At 43.0% G+C, this 21,549-nt stretch overlaps 1 protein-coding gene across 3 annotated transcripts in view; it reads right to left on the minus strand.

Moving 5' to 3' along the window:
• Positions 1–211: 211 nt before the first annotated feature.
• LOC115775926 (2-oxoglutarate dehydrogenase, mitochondrial-like) overlaps positions 212–21,549 on the minus strand; it is a 39,215-nt gene continuing 17,877 nt past the window's right edge. For 2 of the 3 annotated variants that reach the window (XM_030723451.1, XM_030723452.1), the window contains 19 exons: positions 12,927–13,042; positions 11,394–11,548; positions 10,836–10,982; positions 9,785–9,875; positions 9,521–9,700; positions 8,989–9,117; positions 8,721–8,900; positions 7,476–7,628; positions 7,170–7,272; positions 6,179–6,307; positions 5,939–6,089; positions 5,057–5,184; positions 4,771–4,949; positions 4,357–4,428; positions 4,133–4,258; positions 3,926–3,998; positions 3,225–3,388; positions 2,893–3,047; positions 212–2,812 (listed from right to left, as the gene is read on the minus strand). In XM_030723451.1, coding sequence (XP_030579311.1) covers positions 2,692–2,812; positions 2,893–3,047; positions 3,225–3,388; positions 3,926–3,998; positions 4,133–4,258; positions 4,357–4,428; positions 4,771–4,949; positions 5,057–5,184; positions 5,939–6,089; positions 6,179–6,307; positions 7,170–7,272; positions 7,476–7,628; positions 8,721–8,900; positions 8,989–9,117; positions 9,521–9,700; positions 9,785–9,875; positions 10,836–10,982; positions 11,394–11,548; positions 12,927–13,042 — 2,552 coding nt within the window. In that variant the 3' untranslated portion in view covers positions 212–2,691. Of the gene's footprint in view, positions 2,813–2,892; positions 3,048–3,224; positions 3,389–3,925; positions 3,999–4,132; positions 4,259–4,356; positions 4,429–4,770; positions 4,950–5,056; positions 5,185–5,938; positions 6,090–6,178; positions 6,308–7,169; positions 7,273–7,475; positions 7,629–8,720; positions 8,901–8,988; positions 9,118–9,520; positions 9,701–9,784; positions 9,876–10,835; positions 10,983–11,393; positions 11,549–12,926; positions 13,043–19,755; positions 19,801–21,549 lie in introns of all 3 variants that reach the window. The other variant, XM_030723453.1, reaches the window with a different exon arrangement.

Below are 21,549 nucleotides of genomic sequence, written 5' to 3' on the forward strand. Positions count from 1 at the left end.
CACTCATTAACCACAGCACCAGAGTTCATTCACAGCGCTGTACTTTTTAGACTTAATTCATAAAATATGAATAAATATGGGTGGTAATATAAACGTACAATGTGTGACCGCCGTCAGATGTTGACTCCTGCAGCTTGTTTGGTGGAAACTGAAGTGTGTGCAGAAACGTGATGTGTGCAGTGTGGAAGGACAGGGAGGCGCAGCTCTTCAGTACATACAGATTTCTTTATTGAATGAAGCAATATAATGCAGAGAAGTTCAATCCCCTTTTATGAAAATAAATAAATCATTTTCTTTGTCTCGCAGAACGCCACCAGCAGCGGACCATTTAATCGCTCAACTGCTTGCCGGACGCCAAAAAACACTAAAAACGCTCGCGGTCCATTTTGGCACGGGATGCACGCTCGCGGAGGGGGGGGGGACAGAAGCCAGGGGGTCAAATCAATTATCAGCAGTGCGTAAAAGAACCCTTCAAAGTAAAAGACAATAAAATCTATGTTCAGCGCTGCCTCTAATGACACACGGACACACCTGCCGACAGGTAAAAAACCACCACCTGTCGCCTTTAGTGATTCTGGTTCACATCAGGTGGCGCTGATGATGCCAACGAGCACTTTAAAAAGCTAATAATCAAAAGTTTCTGCAACTCTTCAGGATTTCTGTGCAAAGAAGAAGAACGGCTCCTATAATGATGAGGAGGATGAAGGTGGACTAGAGAGGAAACCTTTGTTCTGTAATTACCTCCTGACATTGTGAAAGAGTGTGTGTGTGTGTGTGTGAGAACGGTGAGGTCAAAGGTCGTTCAGGCTCAACTCCACTAGAACATTTTCTAAAGCAAAGCTGCATCAGTAAGGAAAAAACAAACAAAAAAAAAACTTAATGTTGCCTAAGGAGCTTTTTGTTGCAACTGTTGACAGAGGCTGCATATCGATCACCAAAATGTCTTGAACTAATTGCACCAGACTTCATTCAAAGTTTCCCCAATTTAAGACATTTTATTGAGGAAGACTTGATCTGAGCATCTAGCCTTTGCATTCAAAATTCTTATTTTTTGATCTTTGCGTGGCTGCTTAACCTTTTCACTCTTGTGAAAATTTTCTACGAATTCTGGTGAAAAGACCAGAACTCATAGAAAATTTTTACCAATTTTAGACTTTTAGGTCTCACGTTGCTTCTTGTGTTTAAATTTTGGAAACAAAAGTGTCCCCACAGCTGGATTTGATCAGCTATAAAGAATAAATAAAAGCCCAACTGTAACTACAACAGTGCTTTTTAGCCAAATATTTCAAATATTTGAGCACAACATACCAAACTATTGAAAAATCATCCAATTTAAGACTACATGTTGTTCATCTTTTATCTCTCAGGTCCGACTTTATAAGTCACAAATTCATATTCTCTGCACATGAATCTGACTTCTGATCGAAACCTTCCAGACTTCAGTAAACAGTTTGTCCATTTAAGAGTAGATTTTACTCAGCACTTATCTGATCTGACCAGCTTTTATCATTTGGACATTCACAAACACACCTAAACCTCTGAAACCCTCACAGGTTTTTGTCAGTGTCACGATCCTTTCTTTGCTTTCCAGTTTTAGAGTTTTAGAGTTTTAGAACCTCTTATTTTAAATCACCTTAAAAAAAAGTTTAAACTCCCCAGAATGTTTATCCTGAATCAAAGGAAGATGCTGAAGCTGAGTTGCCTCGTTGTTTGTGGTGAAGCTGAGCCTGAAGCTGACCTCAGCACTAATACCGTACCGGTTCACTCAGATTGGATGAGGGCCAGTAAAGGGAAGGGGTCTGATGAGCTCCCATTTTTCTCTCTGGGGTTTGTTTTTACCCTGATGTGGTGCTTTTAAAGCAGCTGAATTCTCCATCAACAGCTCCTTTTTCACATGAACACGTGTACAAATGATCACTGTGACACTGAGGGAAGCCTAAAATCAGACAGTTCAATGGACTTCTGAAACGTCTGATTTCTGTGTCGTCGGCTTAATTTGAGTTTCAGTGAGTGAACACACCTGCTGAAAGGTGGGGGAAAAAAAACAAAAAAACACCTGCTCTCTGCAGCTAGCCGGGCTCCCATCAGTTTTGAATGGGGAGCGCTAACAATGCTAACTCAAATGTCCTGTCCCCGGCACAAAGCTGAAAAATTTTATTAGTCATTATGAGAAATGAGGTTCAACTTCCAGATTTTTCCCCAGACGTTTTTGACTGAGTAGAAGAATACCAAAGTTCATTCAAAAATATTTAGACTTAGTTCAGGAGTTCACTGAGAATCTGACTGATTTTAAGGTTTCCTCAGCGGCACCGTGATCCCAACCTGAGGAGCTTCTGATGGAGAATTCAGCCACTTTTACCGGCATCAAACTGAAGAAATCAGGATAAAAACAAACTGCAGCTCATTTCATCTGTTATTATTTTTATTATGTGAATACAGTTATATTTTTGTTAGCTGTTTCTGTCTGTTACAGACCAGAAAAATAAAGTTTAAATTTGAATCCAAGGAGATATTTGACGCTCCACCTCCTGCTGTGATCTGTTAAATCTGATTTTTTGGATGGAGTTCCTGCTGTTTTCCTGTTTGCTCCTGTGCAGTGTGATTAGCCACACAAAGGACTAACTGTATGATGTGTGCGTGAATTCAGGTGAGACAAATGAGGGCTGATTCCAGGTGTTACATTTCACATGTTCACTGCTGGTCTTTGAATGCGTTTGTGCCGAAGGCGGTGTCCAGGAAACGCCGCAGTTCTGTCAGGTGAGTGTTTTTGTTTCCTGTTGCTGGAGCTGATGCCGGGTCTCTGCCAGCATACCTGAAACAAAGAGAGGGTGGGGTCAAAGGCCATAGGTTGCACCATCGTGGACAGACAGATGCCTGATGATGATGGTTTACCAGACGGGCTTGGCTTTCAGAGTGGTGGTCCTGATGCGAGGCTTCACATAGTCATAGTAACCCTGGTTCTTGTGCTCCTCTTGACACCAGATCAGGTGGGCGTTGGGAAAGCGCTCTATCTCTGCCTTCACCTGGTCGAATGGGAATGGGGAGAGCTGCGGGGAGAGACGGCGAGCACGTTACTGCCTGCTGCATTTGTAACGCCGCTGTGCATTACTGTTACTTTCCGTAATCCCCTCTCCCAAAATGTAACCAGGCTGCAGCCAATCAGAAGCCTCCTTGTTGCACGCGTGCGTGTGTGTGTGTGTGTGTGTGTGTGTGTGTGTGTGTACCTGCTCTATGCGAGTGATGGCCACCGTGTCCTCCAAGCCTCTGGTCTTCCTCTCTTTGGTCAGCTCATAGTAAATCTTCCCCGTGCAGAAGATCAACCTTGTCACCGCATCTGGACGCTCCGCCGCTCCGCCCGCCTCAGGGATCAGCCGCTGGAAGTGAGTTCCTGCACAGAGGAGGAAGAGGAGAAGGACGACAACAAGAAGAAGGTGGAATAGAAAAGGAGAAGGGGGAAGAAAGGAAAGAGAGGCAGCAGGAGAAGAATGAGGATAATGACGAGTAGAAGGTGGTGGAGGAGGAGGAGGAAGAAAGAAAAGGGAGGGGGCAGCACAAAAGAGAAGAAGAATAAAAATAAAAGGACAAAAAGAGGAAGATGGAAAAAGTAGGGTGGAAGGAGAAGAAAGAAAAAGGAGGAAGAACAGGAGAGAAGAAAAAGGCAGAGGAGGAAGAAAGGGAAACAGGAGGAGGAGACAAAAAGAAGGTGAAGGAAAAGAATGAGGAGGATGAAGTAGGAGGATCACAAAAAGGAAGAAAGGAAACAGCACAAAAAGCAGAAGAAAATGGAGGAGATAAAAAGCAGATGGAAAAGCAGGAGGAAAAGGATAAAAGAGGAGGACGGTGAAGAGAACAGACAGTGGCGGTCAGACTTTGTGTGTCTCTGTTAATGCTGTTAAAGCTGCAGAGGTCTGAGCAGAGAGGTTACCGGGCAGCATCTCGTCAAAGCTCGATCTGGCCTCAGGGTGACGGAGCAGAGATTTGGGAGTGAAGATGATCAGCTGGAGACACAAACATGACAGGTTATTAAAGAGCACTTTTATTCTGTCTTTAAACTTTAAAGCTGGTTAATACTTGGCTTTAAAGGTTCAGGTTGGCATTAGCTTTAATGCGTGTCTGTGTGCACGAGTCTTACGGGCTTCCTGAAGGGCAGCAGGATCTGCCGTCTGAGAACGTGGAAGTAGTTTGCAGGAGTTGAGCAGTTCACCACGATCCAGTTACAGTCGTAGAGCTGACGAACGGCAAAGTCCTCGGTGATGTTCTAAGGGAGAGAAACCAGCTTCGTAATACACAACCCTCTCTGACATCACTGCTGTGTTTGTATGTGTATGTACGTGTGTGTGTGTGTGTCTGTCTCACAGGCAACACATCTGGGTCGTCGTTGCACATCTGGAGGAATCTCTCTGGACGAGCTGAAGAGTGTTCAGGACCCTGAAGACAAAATTTCCTTTATTTAGTGAACATGAAGTCACACAGATGTTAGAGAAGAAAGACCAGGGAAGATGTATTGATTATCCTCAATCAATGAACGGAAATATCAAAATACAGAAAAGCCATATTCAAGTTGTTCAGAGCTGTCGCCAATCAACCCGGATTTCTTATTTTATTTTAGTTTTTACTCAATAAAAGAGGAAACATTCAGACTCAAACCTCTGATTATCTGATTAATGACAGTCTGAGATGAGGAGGGAGGAGAAAAGGGAGAAGGAGCTTTCCTGGAGCAGGGGAAACTTGAGGTTTATGTATCTGTGGTTGCGTTGGTGGCGTCCTCACCATGCCCTCCAAGCCGTGTGGCAGCAGCAGCACGATGCCATTCTGTCTCACCCACTTGGCCTGACCGGCGCAGATGAACTGGTCGATGATGCACTGTGCCGTGTTTTGGAAGTCTCCAAACTGAGCCTCCCACAGGATCAGAGCATTCGGGCTCGCCATGGCGAAACCCAGCTCGAAGCCTGCAGACGCAGAAACAATCATCAGAAAAACAAAAATGATCCACCCCCAAAAAACAAAACCGCCAATGATGACGGCAACGTTTCACCTTTAGAGAGCGAGGACTCACCGAGTACACCGTACTCCGACAGTGAACTGTTGCACACAGTATACGGCGCCTGGTCCGGGGACAGGTGGTTCATGGGGATGCAGGTCCTCTTGTCCACGTTCTGGTCATGGAGGACGTGGTGACGGTGGCTGAGAGGGGACAGAAAGGGTCCGTGAACATTCTCATATGAACTCTGATTAGAGTCGGGGACTAACGTGCTACAGACAGCTCAGACGTACGAGATCTACTAATCCACTGCAGCTGAAAGTAAAAAATAAAAGCGTGATCAGGGAGATCAGCCAAATTATAAACGAGGTAAGGGTTTGGAGGGGCCAGAGTTATGGTCACATCTGTCTTCATTTGTACTATTTTCTGATTTGTTCTTGAAAGCTGTGAAGAGAACAGCAGCGTTAAATTTACTATGTAAAGCATATTTGTTGGATTTTAACCCTGCGCTGTTCATGTTGCTCTTGAACGTCTCACTGAGCTTTTCTTCTTCCTCTTCTTCATTTCATCTAAGGCACCATTTTATCGCACATTACTGAGATTTGTAGTTATTGAGCCACTTGAATTTAACCCCGTTTAACTGAGCTTGTTTCTTTTTGACCAAATTTACTTTCTGAAGTCTTTGTGTTCATTAAAGCTACTACAGCAGGACTCTGGGGATAAACAGTGCTGATCTGAGATCATCAAACTGACTGTGGGAGCTTTTCTTACCTCCTTTAGATGAGGAGCAGATGCTCAATTCACTTTATTTCTTAAACATTATTTTTACATTTTTATTCATTTACAAAAATATTTCTCCAACTTTAAGCTTTGTTCTTTACCATAAAAAGATATTTGAATCACTGAAGACTAGCAGAACCCTGGACCCAGCCCAGCACAGCCCGTCTCCGGGTTTACCTGAAGGTCCCTCGCTCGACGTCCTGCCCTGACAGCCTGACGTGGATCCCCTCTTTCAGCAGCGATCCGAAGGCCATGTACTCCCCCAGAGCCCAGTCTACCATCCGGTTCTTGACCATTTCGGCCCGACTCTTCAGGATACGACTTAGACCTGCGGCGATAAACGATCATCATCACTGGAACGCAGCTTTGTTTGTTTGTTCCTGTTTATTCAGTCAGAAACACACACTGTTCTCAGACCTCCGTGGATGGTGAAGTCCTCCACGGGGACGGACGAGGCCACCTGCCCGATGTAGTTCAAGTCTTCTTCAGTCAGACCGGTGGAGGGGCAGCTCATCGACTTTGGCTGACCGTCCAGAGTGAAAAAACCTGAAAACAAAAGTTTAAAAACTGAAGCAAGAATAATATTCATCTTGCTGTATTTAAAATATGCTGCTAACGTTTGTTGATTAATGGCAGCGGGTAAACGAGGTGTGCAAAAGTACCAAAAAAAGGGGCGCTGCTTCTAATCGTGCCAAGTTTCAGCTCACCTTACTGACACAAACGCAACTGCAGGAGTGTTTTTGGTCTTTGCCTCCGACAGTCTGTGGGAAATACTTCCATCTAAAGTCACATCTTTGTATTTTTAATGCAATTATCTGACCAATAATATGGCTGCTATGCAGTTAATTGTACTAACAGACTGTCCACGAAGGCTGAGCTCCAGTTTTGGTGAAATTCTATGATCTTATGCAGATGTTACATTGAAATAAGTAGCAGGTAGGGCCCATGTGTCTTATGGCCAAAATGCAGCGGCCCGGGTTCAGGTTCTACTCTTCACTGCTGAACTGTCAAGGGCAAAAAAACCCAAAAATAAAATCTGAATTTGAAATTTGAAAGAAAAATAAAGAAAGAAGAAGAAGAAATAATCAGCAGGTATCTGTGACTGTGTGATGCCCCCTTTTGTCTAAATATATTTACTGCTGTAAAAAACAACAGTAGCAGCCATCAAGCTAAAATAGAGGCTTTAAAATGGGTGATGTCACAGTAGCCACACCCATGCAGCCTGATGTAGTTCAAGATTCAAACAGGATCTTTTCGCTCCCGCCAGAGACTTGAAATACTCTCGAGTTTCTCTTCATCGCCTCAGACTTGTATCAGCTTTTTGTTTACGTTTTACTTCACTGGATCAGTTTTACAACATCCACAGAATGGAAGTCAGACTCATCCCTCCCTCCTCTTCTTCTCTTACCGGGCCATGGGGAGTCCAGCCAGTGCTTGATGTGGAGGATCTTCTCGTCTTTGGAGCGAGCATATGCCTCCTCGCAGATCTTATCGTATTTGGAGATCTCCTCCTGCAGACAGACAGACAGACAGACAAGCATTCACCTGTTACCTTTAAACAGCTCAGCAGGATTCACTTCACGGTCACCAGCGTCAGTGATAACATCTTTCTCCTGGGCTCCGCTACCGGGCAGAAGCTGCTGGATCATTTGAAGCTTTTCTGCTGAAAACAAATACTTGACCGTGTGGACGAGTGTGTCGCTGCGAGCTTTACCTCGTACTCCTGCCGGCTCACGGCTCCCTCTGCGATCAGCTTCTCAGCGTATTTCTGCAGAACAGGCTTCTGCTTCTTGATCTGTTTGTACATCAGCGGCTGAGTGAACATCGGCTCATCCATCTCGTTATGGCCCATCCGACGGTAACACACCTGCGCATACAGACACGCTGTAAAGACTGCTTCCAGGTGTCTGAACAGGTAAGAATAAATTCAAGATCATGGAAATCATCTGAGCTTCTGTGAGTCAGCTGTTTGCTGCGGTCATGATTTAAGGGGTCATGAAATTAATATAATATGACTGCATAATATCAGGGGAACAAATACAGAAACTAAAATGCACATGCTCATACCTATATGCAAAACATATGTACATGTACAAAAGTGCAAATGTGCTAACATAAAAATAAATACACCCAACAAAAGGTCCAAGGCACTAAGTGACAGAAAAATATTTTTAAAAACAATTATAGCAAGGTGGAAAATACATTTAAAATAGGCTGAAGACGTTAAAGAAAAGACATGAAAAAGAATAAATAGTCAAACTGAGGCCTAAAAACAGCAAAAACAAAGAACTTAATGGACAGAAGAAAAAAAAACAATGAAAGAAAACTCAAAGATGAATTCAGCTTTTTCATTACCTTCACGTACAGATTATAAAAATAAAGAGCTGAACAAACGAGATGAAAATGATAGCGTTTGTGTCCAAGTATGAAGGATAAAAACCACCAATAAACAATTCATATTAAAATAAATCAATGAGTAAATTAATATACTTTTACATGTATCCAACATTAATGAATTCCTTTATAAAGAGTTTAATGCGTTTATGCATTAATTTCTCTGTTATGAGCAAAGTGCACAGAAATAAATAAGTTTGGGGAAATAAATACAGGAGAAAATAAAATCTAAATAAATTAGGTAAAAATGAATGTGTATAAATACTTTGTAAAATTAAATGGTAAAGTAAATAAATGATGGAATTAATGCAAATATGAATATATAAGGAAATAAAAATATGTATTGAAAGAATTTAATATATGCAGAGATTTACTTTACCATCACTGGTAGGATCAAAATTATTAACTTATTAATGATGAAATTGAGTTACATGTTTATGTATCCGTTCAGATTTTTTCTCCATACACAAATAAGCGCTGCTTACGTCTCTACAGCCACTGACTTGGAACGTGTCTGACTTTTGGTGAACTGCCCCTTTAAAGCAGTTTGCATGTTTTTACTGACCAGGTCGACCACAACGTCTTTGTGAAAGGTGGCTCTCCACTCAGCCGCCACCTTACAGACGTAGGTGACGGCCTCGGGATCGTCGGCATTCACGTGGAAGATGGGAGCGTTGACGACGCGAGCCACATCCGTTGGGTACGGCGAGGAGCGGGCCATGCGAGGGTCTGTGGTGAAGCCGATCTGTGGACACGACGACAGGGAGGTGATGGCTCGGCAAACCGTGTGACCCATTAGCAGGTTGTGTATGTAACTGTAACTGTGAGGTTACCTGGTTGTTGACCACCACGTGCACGGTGCCATGTGTGGTGTAGGACGGCAGGTCAGACAGGTGGAAGGTCTCGTAGACAATGCCCTGACCAGCGAACGCGGCGTCTCCGTGGAGAAGGATGGACATCACCTGGACACAGAGCACACAGGTATGAGAGCTGCTACACGTCACAGTGAAGTGGATCTCTGTGAGCCTGCTGGCCTAAAACTGAAGACCTGCAGTGCATTTATGAGAAAAATGACATTTTAGAAGCTTGTTTTAACTTCAGACTTTTTGATCATCCTGACTAAATTAATCTGTGATTGTTCTCGAGAGTTCTCCTAAACACATTCACAAAATTAATTTTTAACCTATTTTGTTATTTGAAGTTTTATTTATCTCTGTCTTCACTGCAGCCACTTACCTGAGGACTGTTCTGAGCTGGAAAAACTCTCTATGGTTACCTTTAGCCCTACCTGGACCTGTAATGTAGTATTTTTCACAGTGCAGTATCAGTACTTCAAAGTATCCGAGTACCTCCTGTCAGACTCACTCTTTTTCCGTCCGTGTCTCCGCAGTAGAACTGCTCAGCTTTGGTCTTTCCCTGAACCACGGGGTCCACGGCCTCCAGGTGAGACGGATTCGCCACCAGAGACAGCGTGATGTTCCTGTCCGTCACGCGGTTGATGCGGCGATGGTACATCCCCAGGTGGTACTTCACATCGCCGGAACCCTGAGGACAGAAACCATAGAAAGCAGGTTGGATGTAAACTGGAATAAAACCAGTAAAAGGTAAAAAAACAGTTTTAAAAATGACCTCATCAGCTGCTTCCAGTTTGGAGTCAAACTGACAGAAGATCTGTTCAAGCTCTTTCCGGATCACATTGGCCAAAACGTTCAGACGACCCCTGAAAGAGACACAGAGGACAGATTCTGGTTCATCTTCACTTCTGGAACATCTGATTTTAAACACGAGCCAGCAGACTAAAAGCACTCTTTGTCTCCCTTTCGCATCACACACCAGCATCACCATTTTTGTAAAACCAGCATTTTTACATTTACACATGTAGGAGGCTGCTTTAGAAAAGGCGCAGGTATGAATTCATGTGTGAAAGGTGACCTAAACGCTTTTATTTACTCACTTTTATCCACTTTTTCCAATATTGGACTGGTGCTTATATAGCACTCGCTTTTAAGGCCGTTTCACACTGGATGCGTTGTGTAAAAACGACACTAAATTTCAAATCTTTCGGATGCGAACTTGTCGTGCAACCTACATACAAATAAATCGTCCTCATAAAGCGCGCTGTGAAAGAAATGAAGTTGACATCACACGATGATGTAATGAGGTTGTGATGTTTCTAAACAAGAGAAGGAAGAAACAGAGATTCTGGGTTCATCCAAGTCATGAGAAAGCAGCAGCAGGGAGAGTTTCATGGTTTGATCCCGGAGATGAAGCTGCATCATGGCCGCTTTCACGTTTGAGCTGTTATTGGCAGAGAATAAATATTTTACACTAATATTGATTGAAAACCTGCGAAACAGCGAGTCTGCGAAAAGCGAAGTAGCGAGGGATTACTGTACATCGGTGTGTGTTTTGAGCTATGACCTCACATGTTGCTAAATGCAGCGCTCTGATTGGTCAGACCTGTTTTGTTCACTTGCGAAAGTCATAAAAAAATTGAACTTGATCCGAAAAAATAAACACAGCAAATTCGTCCTGTGAAATGACGCGGTTGGTGTGAACGGCTACGTTAAGAACAGGCGAGCCCGAAAAATATTTTTAACGCATGAAACATTTAAGGGAGGAATCTGACAGGAGTAAACACACAAATACAGTGTTGTCTGAGGTGTAACAGGTGTTTTACCTGTGGGGCATTCCCATGATGACGTTCTCCACGCCGTTCTCCGAGGACTTATCGATGATGGTCTTCAGAGCGGGGATCAGAGACTCGCAGCCCTCCAGGCCAAAGCGCTTCTCTGCAGACCACTTCTTCTGCAGGAACTCCTCAAACCTGAACACGGATTACCACAAAGATTAATCCCAACGTCAATCCCTACATGTGCAGAGACTGCAGATTGTTTTCTTTTAGAAAACAGGGACTTTCAGCTGCTTCCTCAGTTTCTAAGGGGTTACCACAGTGGATGGATCTGTGTGTTTGATTTGGAAGAGATTTTACAGCAGATGCATTTAACCCTTCTACTACCACAGGGGCCACTGGTGGCCTTGACCCCTGTGCTAGTAAAAGGGTTAACACGCCTAATGACCCTCCTAATTAAAATGAAAATGGTTGATTTATGATCCATCCACCTATTCTAACTTATAAAATCAATGTGCATGGATAAATCTGCAGATGTGATGAACCTGAGTGTTCACGTTAATTAGAGTGTCTGTTTTTAAATGAACATAAAGATGAGGTTCTGACCTGGTGGAGCGAATCATGCGGGCCAGCAGCGTCCTCTTCTCCTCCAGAGTGAACTGCATCACGCCGGGAGTCTCAAACTTCTGTCTGATCCACTGACACTGCTCAAGGTCATTGATGAACATGAACTCCACTCCGATGTGCTGACAGTACGCCATCTGCAGGAACAGACAGACATAGTGACCTTTGACCGCTACAATCACTTTATCCTTAAGTGCATATTGGTTAATTCAAGTAATGCATCAGACTTCAATAGTTCAAAGACAATACTGCTGTCGCACTAGGGAAAACAGTGACTAGAGACCACAACACAACCAAAATTATCGTGATCGTGTGCAGTAAACTTGCAGTCTTGTTGCCTTTGAAATAGTTGCTTCAAAAATGGGAACCAGGTCTGAAACCACTGAAATCTGCCAACTTTAAAGCAACTTTGTTGTGTTAAGGTGGTGATAGAATGGCAATAAGACAGAGAGATCAATCTGTCATATCTCCCAAAGCTGTTGCCCTCTACATAGACAGAAATTCACGTTAACTACTTCCATTCAGAGTCCAGCCAGAACCTCAGATCTGAAACATTTCAGAAATTCCTTAACAGTGACGTAGTTGCTGTAGGATGGAGATTTAACAGCAAAATAACACAGGAGGTCAGCAGCTTTGCTTTTACACAGGAACATAAACAGACTGCAGCCAGTTGAGTACAGTTGCAGAGAAACTCAGATTGACTGCAACTTGTCAGAAATCTGTCTGAGAGTGACTGCAGTCAGTCTGAGTTAGACTGCTACTGTCTGGAGACAGGCTGCCTCCCACCAGGCAACTTGTGCAATTGCCTTGCAATCAAAAGCAATCACTGGAACTTCTTACAATCAGTTGCCAAAAATGAAATGCAACTCACCAGGCAACTCCCAATTTTTCCTAGTTGCAAGGAGGTTGTCGTCCTATTTTAAGTGCATTGTGACTGAACCTTAATGTGTTGTTAGGCTAACAGGTGTTTTACCTGGAGACAGAATCATCTGTGCCACAAAATTTGGAAGAATCAGTTTGTTTCAAAGCTTCATCAGTGCCAACGAGAGAGATATTTCATTTTAATATATTAACTGCTGTTAACTGATATTTCAAACAGTTGGCCCATAAAACAACTCATTTGATTACATTTCAAAGAAGCACAGTGTTATGAACAAAGCTGACTACAATAACTGAGCTCATTTTGCTAACAATTTCTACACAAATACACACACACATATTATATATACATATATATACATATATACATATATATACATATACACATATATATACATATACACATATATATATATATATGTATACACAGACATGTTCCTGCTACACAGCGCTCAAAAAAACAATTTAAAGAAAGAGAACATCAAAGCTCTGATGCTGGTCTTGGTGCAGGTACTGTGTTCTCCGAGTGCCCTTATTCCGCTGAATAATCAAATAAATTTTTTCCTGCAAAACATTCTGCCAATTTCCATCACCTGGACTCACTTCCTGTGTGTATGTGCATGTGTGTGCATGTACCTCCAGCCGGCGGATGATTTCCTTCAGCGGCAGCGCGCTCTCTGAGCCACCGATGAAGGTGGTGGTGGGAAGCCGGAACACTTTGTCCAGGTCCGACTCCTCCAAACCATAGAAGCCTACAAATCCCACAATGCACCACAGGCCAGGAGGGGAGGGATGAGGGGGTGATGGGAGAGAAGGGAAAAAAAAAAAAAAAGAGGGAAAGAGGTGAGACACAAAGACATGCAGAGACAGGCGGCAGGGAGTGAAAACATGCATGGAGGAGTTCGTGATGAAGATGAGTTTGAATCAGCAGAAAGAGAAATTTAAATATGCAAGAGGACAGAATGGGAGCAGTGGAGGTTTTAATGGTTTTAGGACAAGCAGGGTAGGAGGATGATCAGGTGTGGGTCCAAAACAAAGAGAAATAAAAAGGACAAACATAGTTAGCGTCGATAATTTAAACCAACAGTCTGACACACCAACTTCATACATCATCATCATCGCTGTTGCTCCAGGACCATCAACGCAACTGACCAATCAGAGAAACTCGGCAGCAGGTCCAACGAGATGAGCATGACTTAAACCAGTTTTACAGCTGTACCCTGATGATATCCTGTTTCACACACTTTTCACTGTGTGAATCATAAAAACATGAAATGCTGTTTTCTCAGCATGTGAAGGCTCTATGCCTTTTTAGATCCACCGTGATGTGGAAAGTTGAGGGATGATGTAAGGCTCACAGAAGATGGAAAAAACACTCATTATTCAAACTGCACAAATTCCTCTGAAAAAATCTGCAGCAGTTCATCATCTCACAAACAGACGGCTCGTTAAATGTGAACTTTTCATAATGTAGTCGCAATTCTTCACTTGTCTAAGCTTTTCTGTCTAAATTGAAGCCTATGGTTCTGACTTCACTGTAGAGTGGCTGCCGGTCAGCCAGGAGAAAATATGGATTTAAACATACAGACCACACAAACCAGCACTTTTGCTGAAATCTGACATATTTCTACACTTAAAAATCTTTAACACAGACTGTCCCCCGTTTCACTTTGCCTACAGAAACAGTTCTCAGTTCGACTTCCTGGCCCACAGACTGAAAGATGGACGTGGCTTCTGGGTCTGAACACTAAGGTCAGTCCGGACGTGCCTTAAACTCATAAGCGCTTTGAGTGCTCTGATTGAGTAGAAAAGCGCTATATAAGAACTAGTCCATTTACCATTTAAACTCGTCCTCAGCAAATTAAAGGCTTCCAGTGCTTGAAAGTAAAGCAGCCCTCGGCCCTGACCTCTGTAAACACTGTCCTTTCACTGTCCATAACGTCACTGACCAGGAGCTGACGTTGCAGTAGCTACGTCCATCTGTTCCACAACCTGCTGACCGACTCTCCTCTACCTCAGGCTGAAGGAAGCTGTAAAGGAAAGGGGGGTGTTTGATTTACAACTCTACTGAAACAGGTTTATAGAGATGATCCTGTCTTTATTTCATCTGATTCATCCAGCTCTGATTTATAGCTGTGTGCGCTGCCCATAAAAGAAAGAGGATGTCACCTCACCGCTCGTCAGGTCAACAGACACGTGAGCATGTGCACGGCTGTCTGACCAATCACTGATCAAAATAACCATGAACCTCATATTTATGTAGACTTTGCTTTAATATTGTTCAGTCTTCAGCGTTCTTCCTTAAATCGTTTCTGGTGATGGTCCCGCAGGAACACTAATATGAACTAAACTGCAGATCTCCATCAATCTTTGATCAACACAACAGACACACACTCTGCTGTCACAACCATTGTCCTGTAAGACGACCTGCAGCTCATGTCACGGTTCACCCAGAACCACAAGCTAAGATTCAGGTTTAAAACATCATAATTAAATTGTGGATAGAACTTTAAAATCTTTTAATAAATTTTAATAATAAAATCCATGTGAGACCTATGGAAGCTTTTTTGCCACTAAAAAAAAAAATTATTTTTTTTTTGTATCCATAACTCGGCTTATTCACTCGAAATTTCACGTTAAGTCAAAATTTCAAATTAGCTCTGCGAATCACCAAGCTCCGTGAAAGAGGTCATTTCCTGGAAGCAGATGATGCCAACGCATGCAACGGACCTTCCTGACTGGCAGAGCTAACTTGAAATTTTGAGATATGATGTTATGGATTGCTGTTTTTTTTTTGTAGTGGCAGAAACAAGCTTCCATACAGACCAGAGCTGACAGACAGGAGTTTTCTGCTTTAACCTCCAGGTGGCAGCAGCACAGAAACTGATTTACTTTGATCTGGATTTTTAAACTTTTCTCTACTGAAAGCTCTTTGTAAAAACAGGTTTTCACAAGAGATTTCTGTGAGTTTAGAGAAAAATTAAGACTACAAAAAAAATGTTCTTGATGTGACTGAATATTAGGGCTTAGAATAAAACAGACAGAAGACAAATGTCCAGATTAACAAAGTAATCTGTACATCCACAAAGTCTCAGATTAAAAAGTTATAAAACTTTGGCAAAAAAAAAATAAAAATACTACCATGAAAAATCCTGATACTCGATATCTGAAGTTCATCCGTTATTCTGTCCCAAAAACACTGGAAGTTTATTTTCCAGTGAAGCTGAGTTTGGTCTCAAACATCTGCACAGTAAATAAAATTAGCTTCTGACGCAGTGAGTTTATGTTTTTGGCTCTGAATGACCTGCATACGTCAGCGCTGGTCTCTGATATCAAACAGAAAGAATAAGTAAAGCTCCACATGACCGCAGAGAGCAGCGATGAGATGATGACAGCAGCCACAACTGAGCAGGAACATGTTGGAGGCACTTATTCGGTTATTTAATGACTTCAAACTGATTATGGGATGTAAGGGGAGGAGGTGTTATGGAGGAGAGAAAGGAGGAGGAGGTTTCCTGTTTGAATCTAATCAGCTTAAAATCCCTTTAAACACTCGACCTGGCAGCAGACTCACAGCTGACTCAGCCAATTCAAGAGCAGAACATCCAATCAGGAAGCAGAGTCTGCCTCACGTTCCTGCCTTCCTTTCTTCCTCACGAGGAGGTGGAGGAAGAGAGGAAGAGCGAAGCAGGTAGGATGTCTTCAGCTGTGCTGAATGGGCACAAACCTGACAGTGACACTTGGCTCTGAAGTACAAACATCACACTTCACTAACCGAGCTCTGAAAAAACTCCGACTGATGACCAGCGCCTCCCCTCAAGGCTCAGGCTTTTTTTTTTTTTTAATGGGATCTGTGATCACTCTGTCTCCCTGTGGTCAGTCTCGTGCATCGCTCTGGCCTGATGTGTAGATCAGCAGTCTCCCCTCCAATTAAGAGGAGTTAGCAAAATGTCAAAAAAGTAACTTAAAGGGCCAAATTGTCTTATATTTTTGACATCAAATCGCGGACCGGAAGTAGGGGGCGGGGCCGGATGCGGCCCGTGGGCCGTGACTTTGAGACCGCTGGTGTAGATAAACCTTCTGATATATTAAACACCCCCTCACACAAATCAACAATTGGCTTCTTTAAAGTTAAGAAAAGGTCAGGTTTTAAAGGTCATATCGTCTGCCATCGCAACAAGTTGTTGACATTCATGGTGTCAGAAAAAAAAAAAACATGTATAGGAATACCCATCAGGGTGAAAAAGCTCAAACCCTCATTTGTGTGTCTGTTTCTGTCCATTTGTGGTGATTTTATATCTATAATAACTTTGTGTGGCACACTGACCTCCTGCCACCAGTTTCCTCTTTCTGAGCGTTAATGACAGCTGTCATCGCTTTTCTACTGAAAGATGTTCATTACTTTGAGCCCAGGACCTTCTGCCTAACAAAGGAAATGTAAAACCTGCAAGTCCATTTCCTATAAGGTAGGATGCTGTGTTAAATGTCAAAAATGATCCAAACCTTATATCTAGCTACCTACCTACCAACCATCACCCACTGAAAACATCTGGAGCTTCATAAAAGTTCAAAGAGGAGCTGATGACGCTCAGAGGAAACATGTTGAAGATGTTTTTCAAAAACCGCACCTCTGGATAATAACAGACTTTAAAAGATCTGCTTCTACATCCCACTCTTTTGGAAATATTAAGGCTCTGTATCCTCAGTTCAGTCCTCAGCTGTTATTTCCAGCTCTAAATCATTTTCCTGACCTTTGAACAGGTCTGTGTGACAGTAACAGCTGACTTCAGACCAGTTTGATCCACAGAGAACAAACTGTCAGGACGCTACCACAGCAGGAGGTTTCCAGACTGCACAGCACCTTCCTGCTCTGTTGCATTAGTCCTGCTGAGAGTCTGATTGAAAAACAAACTATGAACCAGTTTAAAATACAGCGAGAATGTCAGAAATAATCAGAGTTACAGCTCCGCGTTAAACAAGCTAATGGTGATAAATCCGTTTTTTTCTCTTTTATTTTTCCACAGAAAAACCAAGCCTGAGATATGCAGCAAAAAGATCCAACCAAGCTGACCCAGTATCACCATTCTCAGATATCAGATGTTTCAGAGACACTACAGACCCACAATTCACTGCATTATATTTACAGATTAATGACCTAAGGTGGAAGTCTGAGCTTCCATGCACGGAAGTAGCCACTGTGACAACACCTCACATTTTGTTAGCATTCTGGTGATAAGGTGCATCCACAGACTGTGTGACAGGTACTGTATCTGTGCCCATCCCCCTCCCCCCCCACACACAGATTCCTGCAAATCTGTAACAACAAAATCCCACTTAGCAAAACTGGAGCTCTGCCTTCTGTTAATCCAATGAAGCACACAGCAGCCATATTATCGGTCGGATAACTGCACTAAAAATGCTCCAAAAGGCTCCAACAGCAGAAACATGGTCCAGAGATCCAGTTCGGGAACTCCAGTTAGCTGAGGTGAAGCCTAGCAGTCAGCTAGCAGCTACAGCCGCCTGTGTCACCATCCGTCAGTCGGAGAGGCCACGCGCCTGATAATGCAAACTTTATTTAAACAGGCGAGTTAAAACCACATTCGCTACAGAGACCAAAGCAGTTTCTGTATCTGGCTGTAAACATGTCTGTTTCTGCTGGAAAGTTTTAACATGGAGGTCTATGGGCCTGACTCACTGCTGCAGCCTCTGCTGGACTTTATGGGAACTGCAGTTTTGGTGCTTCAGTTTTCAGCCTCACTCAGTATTAATCCAGTCTGGGCCGTAGGTGGAAGTGGAAATGTAAAACCTGGGCTTCATTTCCCTCCGTAAACAGCGAACGAGGCCTTATAGTGACCTCTGCCAGCAGGGAGGGCCTGACTAGCAACAACAACCATCTGATTTTATTAATAGGAGGTTCTAAATATATAAAGTCTCCCAATTCATATGAACACATCTGCATCTGAGAGGAACTGCAGTTCAGAAGGAGACTAAAGAGAGGTACTGAGAGGTTTTCCTGCCAAAGATAATTCAGTATATTCAGAGGTGAGTGTAACAAACAGATTTTGGCACTTTCAGACCCAGAAAACGTGCGTTTTAATGTCAGATCAGCCTGTGATCAGATAAAAATTATCTCCGGACATAGAGTGAACTTTCTGACAGACGGGGGGTAACCCCTTTATCAGGGATCAGCAGTGGGATGCTAGCAGCAGCTAACAAAGGAGCAGAAACCACAGGAGACACTGAAGACATTCGAGGGGCTGAGGAGACGGTGTTTGTAAGGTCCGAGAGCAATCTTTCACTGTGGTTCAGCCACAGAAATCGTTTCCACAGGAGTAAAGAACGATCACCCAACCACCACTCGGCAGCGAGCAGAGGTTCTTCTTCACTGGTTTTCTGTTGCTTTAAACATAAGTTTTGCACCAAAATGCGGGTTTAAACTTAAGCTGGCTAAGACTTGAGATTCTCTCAGGCATTTAGGGCAGATGAAATGCTCAATGTATCTCCATTTAAAGCTTTATGCATCCTGCTGCAGGGAGCAAGACTGATTCACATTTTCTTTGTAAGAACTAAAACTGGCAGCATGCAAAATTAGGTTTTCTATCTTTGAAGATGTCACTTTATGTCTCTGAAGTGTGTAAATGAAGGTTAATGCACAGAGCTTCTTGGACCTTCATTAGGGCCTATAAGCCCACTTTATTTTATGTTTTACATATCTGTTTCCCAGTAATTAATCACACCTAAACTCTAGATGGTGTGTCATTATTGCACTGTGTTCATTTTTTTTTAAGCTCAAACAATGCCAGCAGAGCAGAGCTGATTGTGAGCTAATAAATTACATTTATTGAAACTACAACACCACAAAAATGTGATAAACTGAGTGTATGGATGGACTGATGAGGAGGAACCAGTGAGATGCTGGCTATAAAGCACCTTGAGGCCACTGTTTGTTGTGATTTGGCGCTATATAAATAAAACTGAATTTAACTGAATTGATTAGTTTATTTTTGGCTTCATGGAAGAAGTCTTGTCCTGTGTGATTATATTTATCTGGGTGTTTAAACTGCACGCCTCTTCCTAACAGTAAAATCACATGCAGGTAAATTTCTGTACAGGTGAGTGTCAGGTTGGAGTGGGGATCCAAGGCCAACTTGTTGCACTTCTAGCTTCTACAAAATAAAAGTTGACAGCTTACACCAAAATACAGAAGCTCAGAATATTTTAAAATGCTTTTAGTTTCAATAAAATCAGTTTGTGGCGACTGTGGAGCCAAACATCCTTTAACTCCTGCAGAAAATCAGAAGACGGCATTTGTCTCCGCTGATCCTCAGCAACCTCTGCGGAAGCGCAGGAGCGTGCTCTCAGCTGGGTTTGTTTCTTTAAGCTCCTGCATGTTTCCTTCAAACTATTGCAGACAAATTCCTCTAAAGATGAACTACTGACTTCACAGCAGAGTTGGTTCTCATACCTCCGATCGTGAGGATTTGCAGCCTCTCCTTGAACACAGCCACGTCTGGATGGGTCACCAGCAGGGGGCAGCAAAGGGAAGAGACACCTGGACATTATTAGAAACCTACAACCCCCTCTAACACCACAACTATTTCACACCACCAGCACCAACACAACAGCCTTCAGGTTCAACAGAGCCCCCAGCATCTCATTGTCTCCACCGCCGTTAAATCGAAACCCCGATTCAGTGAAGATGATGATTTTGGACTGAAGCGGTGGAGACAGAGAGATGCACTTAACACCATGCTGAGCTCAAACAGTGTCACCACAGCTGTCCCACACTAAAGATTCAAGCCATTCAGGTCACCCTCGGACGGGACTGCTTTCTGTGGCACTACCACAACAAACTGAACACGGCACACAGCAGAGTGGAGCCTCAAAGAGACGCATCAGAGCCACACAGCGGCCACTCTCCCTGTTTCTCTGCTTCATTTCTGCCTCATGAACCTGATGGAGGTGTCCAAGGTGGGCAGAGTCACGGTGAGAGTTTCAGGAGCTGAACAATGCTTACGTTGAAGTGTTTCAGGGTTTTTATTTCAGCGGCAGACAGCAAGGCAAAGCCACACGCCTTCGATTCTTTGATGTTTTCTGATTCAAACCCAGATTACAGCCAAAGCGACGCATGAATCAGCCGTTGGCGGCATTCAGAGCGCAGTGACACAGCAGCTCCTAAATATTCACATCAGTCAGACAAACAGGATGTACAGCTTTATCTGGTGGTTTGATGGCACACACCTGGAATCTGGACTGACATTATTTTAACCATCTTGTCAAACATTTTTGAACTTTCCTCAGAGCAAGACTGAGCAGAGCTTTGAGATGCTCCTCAGCTGAAAGTTAGACTTCAGACTGTCACTGTTTGTGAAAATGATGTCAAATGACAGCTCCTTAAATTGCATAATTTCGGCAGGTTTAAAGTAGACACTAACAAAAATGTCTGCTTTGTGGGAACTTCTGACTCAGACTAAAAGCTGTGGACTCAGCTCCACCCAGCAGGCGGTAACTACAGCAGCAGCTTCCTGCTTCAGGCCACAAGCTCACAGCTCAGCAGCCCCATCAGCCGTAAACACCGACTAAAACTCCCACACGACTTCATCCACTGCTCTGTCTGTATAAAAAAAGCATTTGTCAAAGTGATGTTTGCTGACTTTGTGAGGCCTCTTCATCCTCAGAAGAGATTTACTGTGATGATCTTCGTCACTATCACATCTCATGTTCAGACTCATCTCTTTGAACACGTACGTGAATGAAGAACTAAGTCACAGTCACACGGGTGTAATTTAAGGTAGCTGTGACGGAAATGTGTTTAAATCAGATCACGCTTCCTTCAGCTCATAAATGTGTTAACAAACGAGTGTTTCTTAGCATTCTGCCGCCTTCACATCAGTGTTAATTTCGTTGACAAAATGTTTTCATCAATGACCCTTTTTCTCCATGCTGAAAATGAGACGATAACTAAATTAAAACTACTTAAAAGGATAAAAACGATGAGGAAATTAACTGACACTTTCATCAACGAATGAAAACGAGCCAAAAATAATTGGCGGGGACAACATCCAATCAGAACGTACCTTATTTTGTGACCGGGCGGGACAATTTAGGAAAACATCCAATCAAATGCACAGTTGCACAAATTTGCTCTAAACCCGGGAAGACCAAACTAGCCTGTGATTTGTTGTTACTTCCGATATAAATAAGTGATGTAAACAATGTCAGCAGGGAGAAAGAGAAGAGCCGATGTATGGACACATTT

Source organism: Archocentrus centrarchus, unplaced genomic scaffold (assembly GCF_007364275.1).
Source record: "Archocentrus centrarchus isolate MPI-CPG fArcCen1 unplaced genomic scaffold, fArcCen1 scaffold_26_ctg1, whole genome shotgun sequence".
NCBI classification, from domain to species: domain Eukaryota; kingdom Metazoa; phylum Chordata; class Actinopteri; order Cichliformes; family Cichlidae; genus Archocentrus; species Archocentrus centrarchus.